Source organism: Ammospiza caudacuta, chromosome 3, assembly GCF_027887145.1.
Source record: "Ammospiza caudacuta isolate bAmmCau1 chromosome 3, bAmmCau1.pri, whole genome shotgun sequence".
Classification (NCBI taxonomy): domain Eukaryota; kingdom Metazoa; phylum Chordata; class Aves; order Passeriformes; family Passerellidae; genus Ammospiza; species Ammospiza caudacuta.
Window position 1 is genome coordinate 21,396,207 of NC_080595.1, and position 18,179 is coordinate 21,414,385.

Consider the following 18,179-nt stretch of genomic DNA (forward strand, 5'->3'; position numbering starts at 1 on the left):
ATCACACAATGCCATTACCCAAAAGAATATAACTCTTCATTGCCATTATAAATCACACAAAAGCAATTCCCTCCCTCATTTGGGTACACTGGGTTTCAAAAGTAAATGTAACCGTGTGGGTTTTTGGCACCACAAGTTTACGTGATTGCTGATTAAATGAATTGCAAAAAAAAAAAGCTGAAGTCAGCCCAATTTGGAGTATCTGTTCTTTTATTTTTTCCATACCATGTAGAACAGCTGATAACACTGAGAGAGCATCCCTTGCCTCCTGAGAGAAAGATGAGATGTTTCAGCCAGAATTGTGTACAGAAACTTTGAGAAGTAGCAGTTTCCTCAATTTTTCCATGGGATACTGTTATTTTACCTCCGTCTTCACTCAGTTTCCAGTTAGACTTGTGTATGTCGTGTACCGTGTAAAATTGTATCTATGTCATAGAAATACGCTGAGTTTTAAAATGCACAAGGACATATATATATACAGGCTCTCCATTAAGATAATGAAAAATTAGAACAATACAGTTATCATTCCCTTATCCATGCCTAGTTTCAGCAGGTTGCTGATCAGGCACAAGATGCTGCATTTTCTGAGAGCAGAAGGTGTAAATGCTTGGAGGACAGGGCTGCTTTGTGAGTGGGAGAGAACTTTAGGTGAAGCCATACATGATATCTCAGTGAAGGAACTTGCAAGTACCTGTGGAGGTACTAAGTGGCTTGAGTCAGAAATCAGGAGCACAGAGACTTCTTTTCATCCCAGAAACAAGTATTTCTTAACAATAAGCCTGATCAGATCACTGGAAGGCTCTCTGTTTATAGGTACAGCAAGATATTCACAGAAAATTAATGACGTGAGAAAGGTGGCTTTTTCCAGGAGCAAATAGTTAAAAGATCAATATTTTCAGTCCAAGGTTAGGGCAGACTATGTCTGAGACCACCAAGTGTGGAAAGATGCTTTCTTGTCTGTGGATTTTATTGCCAAAACTCAAAAGACCTCATGGAGAACAATCCTCAAAGGGGAAAGCATTTATTCTTGGTCTGGCAAGAATAAATGAATTAAATGGACTTTTGAGGTGGGATTTAAAAGATAATTGGACTTGAAAGGGGGAAAATGGAGAAATAGGAAGGTGTCATAAAAAGATAAATTCAAGCTTGAGAAAAAACAAAGCCACCAAAACTATATCCTGGGTTGAATGTGGAAGAAAATTAGGATGCAGAAAAAATGGAGAATCGAGACATATGTTGAGGGGGAACAGGCTGAGGGGCTTGATTTTCAGAAGGAAAAGAAAGGAAAACAGTGAAGGGAACTGGGGCTGTGTTCTCACTGACCAGGGCACAGTCCCACAGGACCTCAGCAGAGCTGGGGGTTGGTGATGGGGTCCAGGAACAGCCCTAGAAGCAGACAGGGGATGAACCCAGTAAGAGCAGCAGAATGTGCTGATGGGTCCAGCATTGGTTCAAGGTTCACCCAGAAGATGGGACTGGAAAAGGCATAGCTGCAGTATAGCCCAGACATGATCTGGGAGCCCAAAGCTGAGTTACCTGGAACTCCTGGCCATGGGCAGAGGATGTGAGTAGGGCTTCCAGGTGGGGCCAGTCAGTGCCCTCAGGGGGGGCACAACCTTTCTTTTAATACAGCTGATTTTAATACAGCTAATACCATTATTACTGGGAATAATGGCAGAGACCTTACTGAGAATATCAGATACATGGGAATTAAGGCAGTTCTAGAAAGGCAGTTTTGGCACTGGATCAAATCATGTTGGGGGATTCTCATCAATCAGAATGGAAAGGAAGAAAGGAAAATATTTTAATAGAGGTGTTTGGAAGGTAGCACTCAGCAGAGCCACAGAAGAAAGCTAAGTTATAGCTTAGCTAAGGATAGAGGACATACAGAAACAGAGAGGAATTATTGTCCTTAGGAGGACAGTAAGATGGGTAGTGATGAAGAGAAAAGGATCATCATAAGGTGGTGGTCAGGGAATTGGTGCAAGGACCATATCAATATTCTTTTTCCACCAGCATTATCAACAACCAAGCTCAGAATTTTATTGTGAAACCAGTTTTGAGTTATTGGCGGCAAAAAAACAGCTATGTATTTCATGTGTAGCAGAGACAAGTAGTCTTGCCTAATCCAGCAAGGCCTCCAAGAATTTTGTAAGAATTGGGTGGTGAGGCACTGGCATAGGTTTCCCAGAGAAGCTGTGGATGCCCCATCTCTGGAAGTATTCAAGGCCTGGTTGGAGGAGGCTCTAAACAACCTGCTCTAGTGGAAGGGTGTTCCTGCCCATGGTACAGGGGGTAGAACTAAATTGTTTTTAAAATTCCTTCCAACCCTAGCCATTTTATGATTCTATAATTTCTGACCTTTCTAAAGCAGTTATCTCTGGTCTCAAACAAGATTCAAGATAATGTCAGATCATGTAAAATAAAAATCTTGAAAGGTGTTCAGAAGCTGAAAGTGGAAGTATATTTCGGCATGTTCAGCTTACTTTTAGCCATTATGTTGTATGACAGACTGACTAAGCACTGACTGAGTGGGGTTTGGCTTTCTGCCCACCACTGTCCCATTAGCCTGAGCTGTTTATGACCTGTGTTTGTCTCAATGCCTCTCATAGATACTGGTAATCTAGAAGTCTGTTTTCATTACAATCTGATTCTAGGAATTAAAAAACCATATGTAATCATTAGATTATGACTGGCATGCTGTAGTCACAATAGTTGCTGGAAGGCCATGCCTGCTTAATAAGCTGCTCAACTCAGTTATTTGGGGTACGTTTGTAGGAAGAGGTTGTAAGTGTAAAGTGTAGATATAATAATTAGGAAGAATAAGATTGTCTAAATAACTCAACTGCTCTTGCAAGTCAGGAAGCTTGACGTGCTGCTCCTGTCAGGGAGACTACAATTCCCCACATGCTGGAAGGCGGGCTCAGAAAAGCTGTGCATGGAAAGAAATGGCTGAGCCAAATGTTTTGTAAAAACAAAGTAAGATTTGAAGAAAGAGACCCTGAATTAAATCAGGCAACCTATTATGTGTGGCTGGAGTCTGCTGGAAGGAGCCAGACTCCAGCATTTAAAGTCTGCTTACTATATAATTTAGGGTAGTAAGGTGAATTAAGGATGAAGCATTAGCTTCAGCGTGGAATTTTTATTCTGATCACTGGAGCCTAAAGTTATTAAAGGAACAAACACAGTTATGATGTCCTAGGGGACTGGCACACATATAAATCTGGATATGCTGCCTGTTTCTCACAAAGCATATGTATGGATCTGTATGCTGCCTGCTCTTTATTTTAACTAGGTTTGCTGCAGCTGTTGTTCTGAAAAGAACTATCTAACAGTCTGGGAAAAGAGAGGCTGCAGAAATCCTCAATGAATATCTATTAAGAAAAATAAGTCTCAAATAAATTTCTTCTGTGTATGGTTAAAACTCCTGTCCCTTGAATAAGAACAAAGAACTATCCCTTCTCTAGCACTAGATTTTTTCCTAGTTCCCAGTTAATAAACTTACAGTTCCATAACAATTTCATAACAACTTATTCTTCCTCTGTTTCTTAAAAATGATGAGAACCTATTTTCATGAAAAGTAGGGACATAAATGCTTTCCGAAGAACAAAAGCCCATAATCTTTACATTTAACTAGTATATGTGATTTTCAGATTGGCTTTTATGAAAATATTTTAAGCATCAAGTAGTTTAGCAATACCTATTATCCATACACAAGAATACCCTAACTCTCAATCTTTTAGCTGACTAATAATGATGTATATACATTATATTAATTGTACAAGACTTGATCTGACTGTCTTGACTTCAGTGTTTGTGGATATTCTCAGTTCAGTTGATGGAAGAACAGAGACAATTTCTGCCAGGCTGAGCCTGGGAATCTTAGATGAAATAATTCAAACAATTATTATCTCTTTCTGTAACCATTGTTTATAGTTTTGGTTCTCCACAGTGTGCTATTCATAGTCACTAATAATGTGAGATGTTTGTACTTTGAGACCAATCAGGTCCCACTTAGCGAGTGAGACTATATTTTGCAGCTTCTTGCTAAATAAAAAAAAATATTATTCTTTTGCCTTCTGATCCACCTGAAGACTGGAGTATTTCTGTCCCTGACTCAACAGTGTCAAGTGTTGTCAAGGCTGACTACCTTACAGAGTCTGTAGTTTTTAGAGGTATCATCAGAAAAAAAAAAAAAAATCAGGTTTTTCTGATACAAAAGGATAGACCATTAACCTTTGAAGAGGCTCTCACAATGTGTCACCAGCCTCCAAAGTTGTCCTGTGAGGCACTGCCCATCTCTGTTGCCTGTAACTGAGGCTCTCTCCCTCTCTTCCCTCTTGTCCCTCTCCAGTTCCATATTTTAACTTTCTAGGAACCCTATTGGGCTGCTTCTTGTGTTCCCATCTCCTCCTCTCTCACCTGCTAGTAGTATTACCATCCAAACTGTCCAAAAGCTGTCAGTCACCTTCCAGGCTACCTTATTTTTGTGCGTCCCTACGTCCCAGTTTTGTACCTTTGCCAAGTACCTCCTGCTGTTCCTGATCCAGTTCCTTTGGTTTCACTTCCATCTTCAGCTTCCTCCTCTTCTGCTTAAGTTCACTGCCATAGAACTGAAATGAAGCAACTTCCAGTATCTCCCTAAGACACTATCTGTAATATTCACAGGTTAAAGGGAAAAAAGAGAAAGAAAACCACAGGACCTGGCAATCAGCAACTTGGTTCTCTTACTTCAGAAATTTGAGATTTTAGAGTTGTTTTAAGGCAGTGAGGTTAAAAATATTGGAGGTATGATATAAAATAAAGCATAGCTGTATTAAAAGAAAGGTTGTGTCAGAATAATCTGTTACTCTCCTGAGAAAACAGCTGGTTTCCCAAGGATGAAAACTTTAGCAGATATTGTCCACCTTGACTTTTGTAAACTGCCACTAGGGAAAGTATTTGTGAAGATTTGGGTTCATAGAATTGGGGAATTGATAGAAAACTTGTCACAGACATCTTTTGTGAAAAATTCTTTCTTTAGGATTTTTCCTTCTTCTGGGAAGCTGAGGCCCCAGAAGAAGAATGTAAACAATGCTTATTTCCTGCTGTGGAATGCAACAGGTGCACCTGTGATTGGCCCATGTTGCATGTTTACAATTAAGGGCCAAAGACAAGCTCCCTCTGGGACAGAATCAGGGAGAGCTCCTTTGTTGATTTCATTCCTATTCTATTCTTAGCATAGCAGCTTCTGAACTTTTGTCTCTATTCCTTTTAGTATAGTCTTAATGTATTATATATCATAAAATAATAAATCCAGCCTTCTGATCATGAAGTCAAGAGTCTCATCTATCTCTTCACCCCTGAGGAACCCTTGCAAAGCCCAGTAATAAAAACTGACTAGAGGGCAAACAGATTGCATTGAAAGGGGATGTACTGGATCAGAGGAGACTTTGGACACTGTGATTTTTTGGTGATGCCACAAAAACTGAGTGTGCCAGTGGAATTTGTCATTGACATTTTTCTGGATTTTTTTTTAGGGGGTTTAACATGGTGACTGTGGAGCTGCACAGTATTTTAATTATAAATGTTTCCATCTTGATCACTGGCTCTTCTGTGACTTTGCTCTGAGTTGCTTGTTCTGATTCTGTGAGCAGCCTCCCATCACCTTCTATCAGCTGGGAGTTCCTTGGAAGGACTTCATGAGGAAAATGGGTGCATGAGGATTAAGTGTAACACCATTATGAATCAAAAAAAAGAGAAGAAAAATGCATCTGCATTATCTTAACCTCCCACTGATTTTTCCAGTCTTCTCAGTGTGGACAGAACAAGTCACAGGACAGAGCACTTTAAATGAGTATTTTAAGTTAAAAGTGTTTGGATGTGATGGCAATACTTCATTGCTAGTGCCCTGCCAGACTCCTGCTACCCTTCTGTACAATTTTGGGATTTATCACATACTTGGAAAAGAACAAGATGATTATGTTCCATTTTTCTTCAAAAAATGCATTCTCATGAAGAGAAACGGAGTAAAACCTGTGGTTTATGCTAACAGTACTAGCAGAGCACTGAAGACATACAGGAACTTTTCAATATAGAAGAAAATCAGTTCTCCTCAATATAGAAGAAAATCAGTTCTCCTTAGGTTCAGATTACGACCAAAATCAATAAGCGTATTATTTTTTTTCCCCATGGATATTATCTACTTACTTTCTAAAAGCTTTACTTAGAATAAAATAGAAATGCTTTGCAGGGTGATCTGAAGCAAATGTTGGAGTGCAATGCCAGTTCTCGTGTGGGAAATACCTGGTGAACCCACTAAGCCACCTCATCTTCTTTTACATCTCCTAGACCTGTAGGTAAATAATATCCCAACTGTGCAAGGCTAAGTGAATAAGTATCAGCAAGTAAAACATACACAGAGGACAAGATTAATAAAAAATGGATGGCTGTCATGAGGTCCCCATTTAAGAGCAAAGACCATGGTTTCATGGGTAGGTACGTATAGAGAAAAATCATTGTAGGGCACAAGAGCTGTCAGAGTACCCAGAAGCATCAGAGGATAGTGATAGGGAATCAGTGCAAAAGCTGGAAACAGTGTCTGTCAGCTCTCCTGTTTTAGTATGTACCAGTTTTCTAAATCCCGTCTCTCAGTCTTCTCTAGTGTGCACGTCATTCAAAAGTTTAATATTACAATATTCACACATTAATCGTGATTGTCCCCATACCCAGCTTGGCCTGGTCTTGGGAAAGTATGAAATTGATTTATACAGCACAGCCTGAAAAGCAAAAAAATTGTTGGATTACCATACTGTGGTACACAGTAAAAATGTAGTGTTATCTAGGGAAGCCTGTAGCTGTTGAAAGCATAAATATCAACACCCCAACTCATACCCTTGAGTATTTAATTCCTGCATCTTACAGAAACAAGGATCTCTGCAGAACAGTGTGACATTTCATCATTTTGGATTTGCTGTGATGAATAATATTATATGCTATTGGTCTAGAAGAAGTATTACTATAGTAACTAGCTCATGATTCATTTTTGGGTTTTTTGTTTTTTGGCTTTTTTGTTTCCTAAGGGTTGCCTGTCTAGACTAAGATTGTTTAAACTAACTCATGGTAATTAATTTTTTTCAGAGTGCTAAGTATATAGGACAGATAAACAGCAATACTTAGATACTGCTTTTTGAAAAAAACAGCAGGCCCATAACATGCTTGAAATTATGGGTATATTGTTTTATTTGTCACATTTTTATTAGTTGCTTTCTATGCTGTTATTGATCCAGTTTAGTGACCTAAGGCTGGATTCCCACATTAACAGTATTGCAACTCTAATGAAATCCTATGACACCTAATATATAAAACGCTACATCTGAGGATGAAAACAGAAATGGGGTTGGTTGGTTTAAATCCAAGTAATGAGCTCACTTTTTCATTTAAATCAGTAAAAAGAAAATCTTGGCATAAGTGATGTATTAATATTTTATAGTCTGGATTTGTACATATTTAATTCCTTATGATGATGCTTATGGATCACCATCCAAAAGCACACATTGGCAAATATCATCTTTATTACAGTTCCTTATCAGCAAAATGAATAGGAGAATGTGTTAGGTATTTGCCCATTTACTGAAGTATATAGAGAGATTTTACTGCATTCTTGTTTTTATTATGGTAAAAGGTGGTGTTTGACTATTTTTTAAAACTGAATTGTTTAAAAAATTAGTCATCCTTGTCAAACCATGTTTACAATTTTTTGTAGATAGAAATTAGAATAAGTAAATGAAATAGAAAATAGAATAAATAAAATACATAGAAATTAGAATTTACAGATATTCAAGGTTCCGATAAGAAATGTGGAAGTACCATTTCCAAGAAGAACCACTTTAAAGTAGTTTAAATTACCTTAAGGATAATAAATATGCACACAGATAAGCTTATTTAAGCACAATTTTGTATTTTAAATTAACTTAAAAACATGAAATATTATTGGAAATTGAAGAAGTCATTTATTCTCACATGCTTCTTTTTTACAGAATAGGAAAAAACCTCTCTGGTTTTATACCTTTTTTCATTTCTTGTGGAGTTTGCAGCTTGAATAAAACTAGTCATTAAACTTAATTAACTGGATAAATGGAGATTCAGAAAATATTCACTCTATATTTGCAGAAAGGTGACCAAACTTTGTCTTCAGGTTTTTAATTATTTCTGCCTAATACTTGATTTGAGCTCACCCCAATCTAGGCCTTAGAGTACCAGTTTAATAATTTTCAATTACTTTGTTGGAAAAATAAATATCCAGTTTAAGAGTTTAGGAGCTGGGAGAAGGTTGTGGAATTTATTGTGTGGTAAATGGGGTTTTATTCACCCTGAATCATATCCCACAATAGCCATGGTAACTTTCTGTAACAAAAACACAGAAGATGTGAGCTCTGTCAGCAGAACCAGCAGTACATTTGCTTTCTGCGCCTTGTTTTTCATTTAAGTGATGGCAAGTTCAGAGGATCACAGAGCAGCATATGACATTTCATACGGGTTCATAAATTATGCAGTTAGACTTTTTACTCCCAGGCTTTTGTAATCCAACAAGTGCTTCTTGCATTATAAATGAAATGGCTTATTTACAAAGATGGCACAGCTATATTAAGTGTGAGAAGTTGTGATTAAAGGGATAAGCCTGTGCTGTTTAAGATATTAATTAGAAGAAACTCTTTCTCCAAAAGAAACAAGTGGTTTTTTTTTAGTTTGCTGTGGGTTTACTGAAGTGCTTTGCTGATTGTATTCTGAACCACCTTCTTTTTCCAGCAATTTTAAATGGTTTTTCCGTGTGTATTAGCCTAATGTCAAGGCAATAAAAGAATCCTGCATCAAGGTTCACATCCAAAATTCAAAATGGTGAGGGTTTCTATGGGTAGGAAATTCAGCTTGTTCCCTGCTGCCTGACACTGGTCAGGCACCAGCTGGGATGTGCTGTCTGCTGTGAGTGTTGAATGGTAATTGCAGTGACCCCTGAAAGAAAGATGCTGTTACTACATCTGCAGTCATCTATGCAGGGCCTATCAACCTGCCCTGCTGACGTTGCAGCTTGTGCTTCTTTTTCCCTGGTGGTATTCCCAGGCAGAAGCAGTTCCTGGGTGACTCCTAGAAGATCCATTTTGTCCTCTGAGGACACTTTATCCTGCTTGTGGCTCCTCACATTCCATCCCCTGTACCCTCTCTGGAGGGAGGAGCAATTCTTGGGCTTTCTAGGGAGATGTCAGTTTGTTTTAGCACAAAAATGCCCAGGGACTTGTCATACTTTAGTAGGGATTTTAAGGTTGAGCTGATCATTGCCCTTAGGAACATCTTTGAGTGACTGCTCCTTTCCAAGGGCCCATTGAGAAGAGGAGAGAGAGAGAGGTGGTGGGCATAGTGGTGGGCAAGATTTGGGATCACAGTGGTCTTCTAGGAGAGTGCAAGGCCAGGTCAGGTGTTGGCTGACAGTGGGTTGTGGTGAAGGAGGATGGAGAACACAGATGGGAGGCCGGGGTTGTGGGAGAAGATGAAAGATCAGAAAAATGAGGAACTGCAAATGAGTGAACCTTTCAGCCTTTTGAATGACGAATTGCCTCTCTTGGAGTCTGCTGCTCTTCATGCAGGGCTTGCATGTTCATTTTTTACTGCAGATGGGTCGGTTTGGTGCTCAGGAGCTGCATTACACACTGATTTTCTTTTTTTCTGCTATGATGCTCTTGTGTTATAAGAAGGATGTTGTGTTGTAAGTAGCTTAACGGTGTTCTTGATTTGATAGATCAGTTTGTGACTTAAGCAAAATACCTGTCCTTGGAGGTCTTTTTTGCTGTTCTGTTTCTCCTACAAAGTAATTTGAGCTTCTCTGTCTCTTCCAGTGGCTTGTTAGTCTGCCCTGGGTAAGGCTTAGCCCAATGAGGAGTGATATGCAGCCATGCTGGGAGTGTGTTCTGCAAGGGTAGCAAGGGAGGCTGTGATTCACATCCTGAACAAGGCACAGCTTTGCAAAGCTGCTGAAGTCTCAGGGAAGCTTAAGCATTACTGACCTTTCAGGGATTAAGGAGAGTTTAGATTTTAGCAGGCATTTCACTAATGAAATCATAGCTTTATAATTAAATTTCACTTCCAAGTCTAGATGCTAATCAAAGCACATCTTCCTTTTCTTGTTCCTAGGGTGCATGGATAGTTCAATTAACATCAGCAGCAGCAAGGAAGCATAAACAGCCAGAGGCACACAGTGCTGTGACTGCATGGCTTTCACAGAAACAGGGCAGAAACTCCTGAAGGGATGAAAACAACTTTTCCTTTGTACAAGACAAGCAAGCCCTTGGCATGTTTACACTTGTGGCCCTTCTGTTTTAGTCCCAGAATGGCTTTTTATTGAGAGCTGGCCTAAAATAACCTGCTCCTGCAGTGTTTACAGACTCCTTCTAAAATGTGTGTGCAGGCAGTCTGGTCCTGCCACAGTCTGTGAAGCCTCTGCTTCCCCCTGCTTCTGGTTGAGACAGATTTAGTGAACCCAAATGCAGATGTTGATGTACAAGAAGCCCGTTCTCCATCCTGGTGAAGACAAACACTGAAAATACTCTCTGTCTTGAATATTATTGCACATTATATGTCACTTTTCATTCACTGGGTGTATATAACAAAATGGAATGAGAGTGATGCCTCTGTTTAAGAATGAGTGAAGCCAGTTCTGAGCTCACATGGATCAGCAGTGTGTCAGTGAAATGTTTTATAGCAGCTTTAGAGGCAAAGAAGTCCATCAAATCTAGATTAGAAATCACCTTGCCAGCACCATGAATTTACAAGGAGCTATAAGATACAGAGGTGAGAGAAGAGGGGAAACAAGGAAAACAAAACATGCAACTGAGAAAAAGAAGCAGAGAAAAATAGATTTATGGGATGAACTGAGGGGCTCTTCCTCCTGCCTTTTTTTAAGCATGTCTGAAGCTCAGTTGTGGCTGTCACAATTTCTTGTCATCACACATATGTAATGTTCCCCTGTATTCCAGCATTTCAGGCTTTTCATTGGGGATGAGATGAATAATTTTAAGTTTGAGAATGTATAATGCAGAATTCTTGGAGCAATCTGATCAAGTTATTTACAATGGTTCATTTTATACCCCAAGGAGGACATTGCTCATTTTTCAGTCTTCTCGTTAATTTTACATTATTTTACCTGACTGACAATACCAAGAAATTTAGGTAAAGTAAGCACCATATAATCTGCTTGAGGGTTATCCAAATCAAGAGCATTGCTATTTTCTGGTTGGTCCAAGAGTAGAAAAGTGGTAAATTGGTAAATACCAACCCCAAAATATATTCTGTATCAACTGCATGCTTTGTTGATGATGATGACCTTATGTGCTCATTAACTTTGCCAAGAAGACATTATTGTCCATGAAATTTTACACAATATCCCTTAAATGTACTGTGATACAGAAAGTCTGCAATTTGGACCAAATATTAACCTATTTTGATTACTGAAATAGTCAGTTCCAGCAGTAATTGTGTAGTGTTTACTTTAGGGATATAAAGCCATGCAATAGCATTCCATAAAGTTGCTGCTAATGATGTAGTATTGATTATGATGGCTGCTGGCCTTACTAAATTTTTACTATATAGGCAACATGAAAGTTTACTTCTTTATTTAAGAAGTGTGTTGTATAATTTTTACTAGTAGGTAGTGATAATGATTTCCCCTTCCCTCCTTTTAACCATGAGAAAAAGTCCAGTAATCTTTTCCCCAAAGACTTATTGAAGGGTTTGTCAAGAAACAGAAGCCATTGTAGTTCTGAGTTACTTTCTATCTTACCTGATATACCTTTTACCTAATGGATAGCAGCTTTTTATTATAGCTGAAAGACTGGCTTTCTCTTCCAAAGACCTATATGATGGCTCCAGCTGAGCAGATTTTTGGCTTTTTTTATCAGGTTCTAAAGGGATTAGACCATAAGATGGCTATAGCATCTCATCTATTATGTAGGATTACTCCTACCATTAGAAAATTACTGTGTCACAACTTGGAGTAGCTGCTCTTAAATGCATAGTTTGGAAAAAGAAAAGAAAACAAAGATTGTGAGAAAAAAAATTTACCAATATATGTCACTGAAGACATATATTTAAATTTTTTTTTTATAGGGTGGAGCTTAACTAGATGAGATAGTATGGATAGGATTACTATGTAAAGGGTCTAATTCTGCTATTATTAAGAAGAAATGGAAGATGGCAATTCTCAGGGATGTTTGAGCATTATTGTTCTTGAATACTGTACCAGAAAGTTTATACTTAAATTGGAAAAGACTGATGGACTTAGCTGTCTGCTAAATAAGCTGTTGAAACTTCAGCACAGCTCTTGTGCAAGAGAGGAGCAGGCCTGGTGAAAATCAGAGCAGTTCCTGGCTTCTCTGGAATTCTCTGGTGGCAATTGCCCCTTTGGAACACCTGCAGTGCCTGTTGTGCACTGGGACATCCTCAGCACAGGGGCAGCCTTCCCATACCTTCCTCATACCTCCTTCTTCCCAGCCCCAGCACAGCCCTGCCTTCTCTGCTTTGTGCCTGGATCATCTACACTTTCATAAGAAGCTTGACATCCAGGTGCCTTCCATTGTTTCCAGCAGGACTTTGATTTGAGCTGCATCTACTGTTCCTATCTATGGAGCTAAGATGGGGTTAGGGACTTATTTGCTTTGCCTTCATGGCTTTACCATGAGATGCTACTGTATTGTGTGTGCCATCTGCCTAATTGGCTCTTCCCTGAGGCTTTTTCCTTCTTCCTTGCTTCAGGAACAAGCCAGGAAGCGGTGATCCTCTGCTGAGTCCGTGTGTCATCTATTATGCAGTTACTGAGTAACTGCTGTCTGCTGGCTCTGTAGAAACCAGAGGGTGCATAATTCAATTTTCCCATTCGTGTTCCAGTTTCTACTTGGGAATTCCCCTTGGGGATAGATAGATTTGTCTGCTTGCTAACCGCACTCAACAAAAAGAACCTGAGAGACCCACACACTGCAAAAGGATTCCAAGGAAGAATGGAAATCTTTGCTTGTGGAGGGTCACCAGAAAAGTGGCAGTAGGGTCACAAAATTAGCCTGCTCTAGGGAAGGAAACATTTTTGCCTTCCATGTTTGGTTTTGTGCTGACAAGTGTAAAAATCTCTAACTTTGCATATTTGACTTTTTGAAAACTGAGAAATGAGCTTGGCTCATTTTTTTTACCAGGCAAATTGTGTGTGACCTCAGCACCTTTCCTTTTCGTGTGCTGTTGCAGAGGCAAAGTAGTAGGCAGCAGTGTAATTTTTCCTGATGCAGCTAGTGAGAAAGGACATATATCTCAAGGAGAGTTACAGTATTCCTCCCCTGACTGCAAATTCCGAGATTACTGAAGTAACAAAATTGATCTAAATGTCATGTTATCCCTTGGTTTAATGGGAAATAATTAAGATCTTCACTGACATTATTAAAGGATGTGGGCTTGCTGTCTGGAGCATAAGAAGCTTCTTTTTAATCTCCAGTAAAAATGGGCAGCCTTTCTCTGTTAATAAGTATTGCCTACAGCGTGTAATCCCATGATCATAATGACTGTGCTTCTCCTTGTTCATCCCATTGGCAAATTACAGAGTCTGGGGTGATTTACACTGGAGGACTTGAGCTGAGGCAGATGAGCCAGGCGTGGGTGGAATTCAGGGATGTATTTGACTTGGCCACTGCACTGATGCTTCAATTCCCAGGATGAACTGCACTGGAGGAGGAGTGAAGCTGCGCAAGAGCAGCTGCTTTGCTGCTCTTGTGCTGTTTCAGCCAGGAGAGGGGATGCTGGGGAAGTGGAGAGGTGTTGGAGCACTGCAGAGGGGCGCAGGGTGGCTGTTGGTCATGGAATTTGGGCTGGGTTCTGTCCATCACATCACCTCCTGGGAATTACAGCCTGGCTGGGGAGTTCAGCAAAGGACCTGGAAATCCAGGAATGTGCAATCCACCCTGGTGACTCCACAGTGTGTCCTGCCTCTGCTCACAGAAACAGGTGATGGGACATAGGACACAAATGGCTTGATGTAGGCCTCCTGCTTCTTCACTAGCAGCTGTCAGCCAGGTGACTGAGCAGAGATATTCAGTGCTCAAATGCAAGAGCCCTTCATCACCTTCAGTGCTCTCCATTTGGCTGCCACAGCATCACAATGAGCCCTTGGCAGAGGGAATGATTTAGCTTCGGGAAATGGAGATTTATTTCAAAAAGTCCTTTACTGTAATATCTTCCTTCTCTCTGACTGCACCGTGGAGGCATCTGATTCTTATTATGCAGGAAGTAGCTGAGGCTGTCTGATACAATTCTTTTAAAATCAAAACACTAAAATTACCATCCAATGATTTTAACACTTTCCAGGCATCCCTCCCGTCAGCATTAATTGCCCCCCTCCTGTTCCTGTTCCAAAGCTATTTGCTCTTTCTGTACGCAGCCCTTGTTCACTGCTGCACTAAACCTTTGCTGCTTTGCAGTAAAGAAAGCTTCCACTTATGCAAATGGCATTGAAATGAGTTTGAGAAAGTGATAAACAATCACATTTATTGATTGCAACTGTTGGGGTTTAGTTTGTTATTTTACAGTTAATTTTGTAGAGGTAATGGACTTTAAAATTCCCTTCTGGTGTCAATGGAGTAATACAGCACTCCCATAACAATGTGTGGAAAGTGTGGTAGGGCCACCAAGCCAAAGAGATAAGAGGGTCGCATTCATCTAACATCACAGTGTCCCTTTCCCCTGTGGCAGATCTCTCTCCCATCTTGAAATCTCACTGTACTTAGCAATTCTCCTATTTCAATTACTGTGTCTTTGGATGGCAGTTAAGTTTCATGCCCCCTTATTTTCTCTCCTCTCTGGTTCTGACACATTATTATTCTTACTAGTGGCTGCATGAGGCCTCCAAATTCCCATAGTCCCCAGAAGTGATTACAGACACATTACTGAGCAATCCCCACTGGTAGGCTGGGTCAAGTGCTTTATTTTTATCCAGGGCAGCTACCAAGGAGTGTTGTTGACTTTTGCTTCATGCAGCTACTTGCTGCATGAAAAGACAGGAGTACTTCTGTCACCTGAGCATTTCAGCTGGGGGTGGGTCGTCTCCAACCCTGGAGTACCTGGTACCCAAGCAGATTTGCTAGTGGTCAATATGGAAGGTACAAGGTCCTTGTGAAGGTAATGGATAAAGACAGAAAAAGCATGAGAAGTAAATGAGCACAGTTGAATTATATCTTTGTCTGACACAGGGTTTGATGACCTGCAAGCATGTGCTGATCCTGGGGCTCCTGAACATGGCTACAAGACGCCCAGTGCAGGTGTTTTCTTTGAAAGTGTGGTGGTCCGGTTCCATTGCCAAGAAGGATATAGGCTCAATGGTACTTCCAAAAAACTTTGTGTGAGACACTTTAATGGCTCCCTGAACTGGAAACCCAGTGATAAACCTGTGTGCCTACAAGAAGGTAAGTTAGTTTTCTTCAAGGTGTTCACCACATCAGTTCTTCTCACTTGTCCATGTACCATGTCTGTCTGTCTCTGGACAAAACACAACAGGCTGGAGTCCATTTCACTGTGTCTTGTTGGATACATACTTTAATTTTCCATCCCTAATTCTCCTTTGTTAGTTAAATTTGTACCATGAGAGGCTGTGTGTATTGAAAGGAACATAAAGAAATGTGAAAATAGAATTTAACCTCCCTTTTTAACTAGCTACAAATTGATGCAGAGAGGAAAAACAACCTCCATTGTAAGTTAACATGTAACTATTTGTTAAAGCTGCCCACTTAATATTCCTTTCTGCAATATTTTACTAGAAAAATGCAATCAGTTTCCACTGCTACTGCTCCTGCTAATCAGGAATTTTAAACAATAGTATTGGGTGATGTATGCATGAGTCAAGTAGCAAAATCGAATACACAGAGGCTGCAAAAGTTTAAAGCCAGGGTAGAAGTTGACTCTGAGATAATTCAGACTATTATGGCATAACCATTTATTGTATATTTGAAATTGTATTTGGTTTTAAATACTTAGGATGTTTCATTGCTTTCTTCTTCTAGGTCTTAGAGGCTGGATTGATTTGATTTTATAACTGTAAATTTTTGCCAAAGTACACCCAAGCAACACAAATTATTTATTTCCCCAAGTATATTAAAGATATAACCTGTCCTTGTTGTTGATTTATTTTTGGTCAACAGAGCTATTAAAGTCAACAGACATGAAAAGTGTTGGTTAAATAAAGTGTTTACATTTTAGTGTTGTGAGTTCTCCACTGAAGACATTAGTCATTGCCTCATTGTCTTCATGCTGGAGCAAGATAAATTCTACTTCAGGTTACCTTTCACCGTTTGAAATAAATACATGGACTTTATTCAGAGGTAGTTGAAGACTTATGTGACTCACAAACACACTTACTGCATAGGATCATGCATCACTTAGCCTTTATAAAAACTGCAGGTACTTGTTTGTGATCCTGGGGGGTAGGTGTGAGAATCCTGTGCCAGGACAGGGATGTGACATGACAGGGACAAGCACGGCCTGGGAAGACCACACTCAGGAGATGCATGTGAAGGGAACAACTCTAAACAGCAGCCAGTGTGAAAGTAATGCATGAGATAATGGAGAGAGTAGCCAGAGGCAGCTGGTAAGGAGTGCATGGGCTTTCAGGCAGCTGGCTGGTTGGCAGGAGAAATTTTGGTTAAGTATGTTCTCCTGGACAGCTGTGAGGCCATGGGCTACAGAGCCATAAGGGACACAGTCGTGAGCTGTTTCATCAGGTGACAGCTGATGTCTAGAAATAAAGGCAAAGGGGTGCCAACAGCACCTCATCATGTGGCCGCATGGGTCAGCTTTGAAGAAATAACCTGATGCCTTTAAAAATAACTATGTATGAAAGACGTGACCTCTTCTGTGACAGCCACTTTTCATAAATGACCTTGTTTGTCTCCTGCCATGGTTATTTAAGAAAAAATATAGCGTGACAGCAGCCTGTGTCTAAATTGGCTATTGGAACTACCAGAAAAAGCTTTAATGGTTGGAAATTCTGTTTCCTTAAGCACAGCAGGAAGCTAGGAATGTTGATGTGAATCTTTGAAATGTTGCCTGTATAATCCACTGCAGTTTTTAAAATAAGCATTAATGTTTTTTATTAAATATTCAAACCTCTTCCCTCCATCCCAGTGGAAATCTGTGGAGGAAGTTTCTGATCACAATGCCATCAGCAACAAAACTGTCACTAATGTCAGTGTGATCAACATTCGAACGAGACGTTTTCAAAAAAGAAAGAAATTGGAAGATGAGAATGTGATGGATGATGTGGCAACAGTTGCTTTAGAGATAATAATTACTTTCCAGCATAGAACACTTAAAAAAGATTGCTAGCCAATGCTCTGATCAAGTAAAACACTTAAGCTGGAGCATAACTGTAATTATGTGATTAGTCTTGTTAAAGTTCTTTGCTCAAAATAGGCAGATGCAAAAATGCTTCTTATTACTTGGACCAAAGAGTAGGACCCTGATTTAGGATTTAGTGAATCAAGTGCTTAAGTACTTCCCTGATTAACATTATTATAATACCTCAGGTATTAGAATACAGCATTAATTCTTCTTTCCATTGCGCAATAGCAGCACTGATTCAGAAGAAATACTAAGTAAAGGCTCAGTGGCAGTCCATGAGGCCTAGGCACTGGCTTAAGTGATTTTTAGAACTGATCCTTTTGCACACTGGGAGCAGAATATTGAGAGAGGGTCGTGGTAGAGAGGAGGACAGTGTAGGAACATGGCACATCTGGATATGAGTTAAGAGAGAATCACAGGGTTTGTGATTCTCAGCTGTCTAATGACATACATAAAAGTTTTCATTGCAGAAGTTCTGTAATGATATATAGAAAGAAATTTGAAATTTCTAGCAACTGCTGGAGAAGGGAGAAGTTGATGTTTTCCCATTCATCATTACCTATCACAAGGTGAAATAAACTTTATGCTGCACTTACCATTTATGGTGGGGTGTGGCTGCTCCGTGGGCTATGGTACGCTCTCCATGCCTCTCATCCCAGCATATTTCAATATCAGGCAGTGCCAGCTGAGCTTAAACACTGAAAACACTGTACTTTGGAGTTCATTTACTCTCAGGAGTTTGAATTCAGAGAAGGATAATTTTATATCTATATGTTATGTATGTT

At 39.8% G+C, this 18,179-nt stretch overlaps 1 protein-coding gene across 1 annotated transcript in view; it reads left to right on the top strand.

The window, feature by feature from the left end:
- SUSD4 (sushi domain containing 4) overlaps nt 1-18,179 on the top strand; it is a 150,065-nt gene that overhangs the window by 102,904 nt on the left and 28,982 nt on the right. Inside the window, exon 7 of the mRNA XM_058800776.1 lies at nt 15,252-15,464. Coding sequence (XP_058656759.1) covers nt 15,252-15,464 — 213 coding nt within the window. The remainder of the gene's footprint in view (nt 1-15,251; nt 15,465-18,179) is intronic.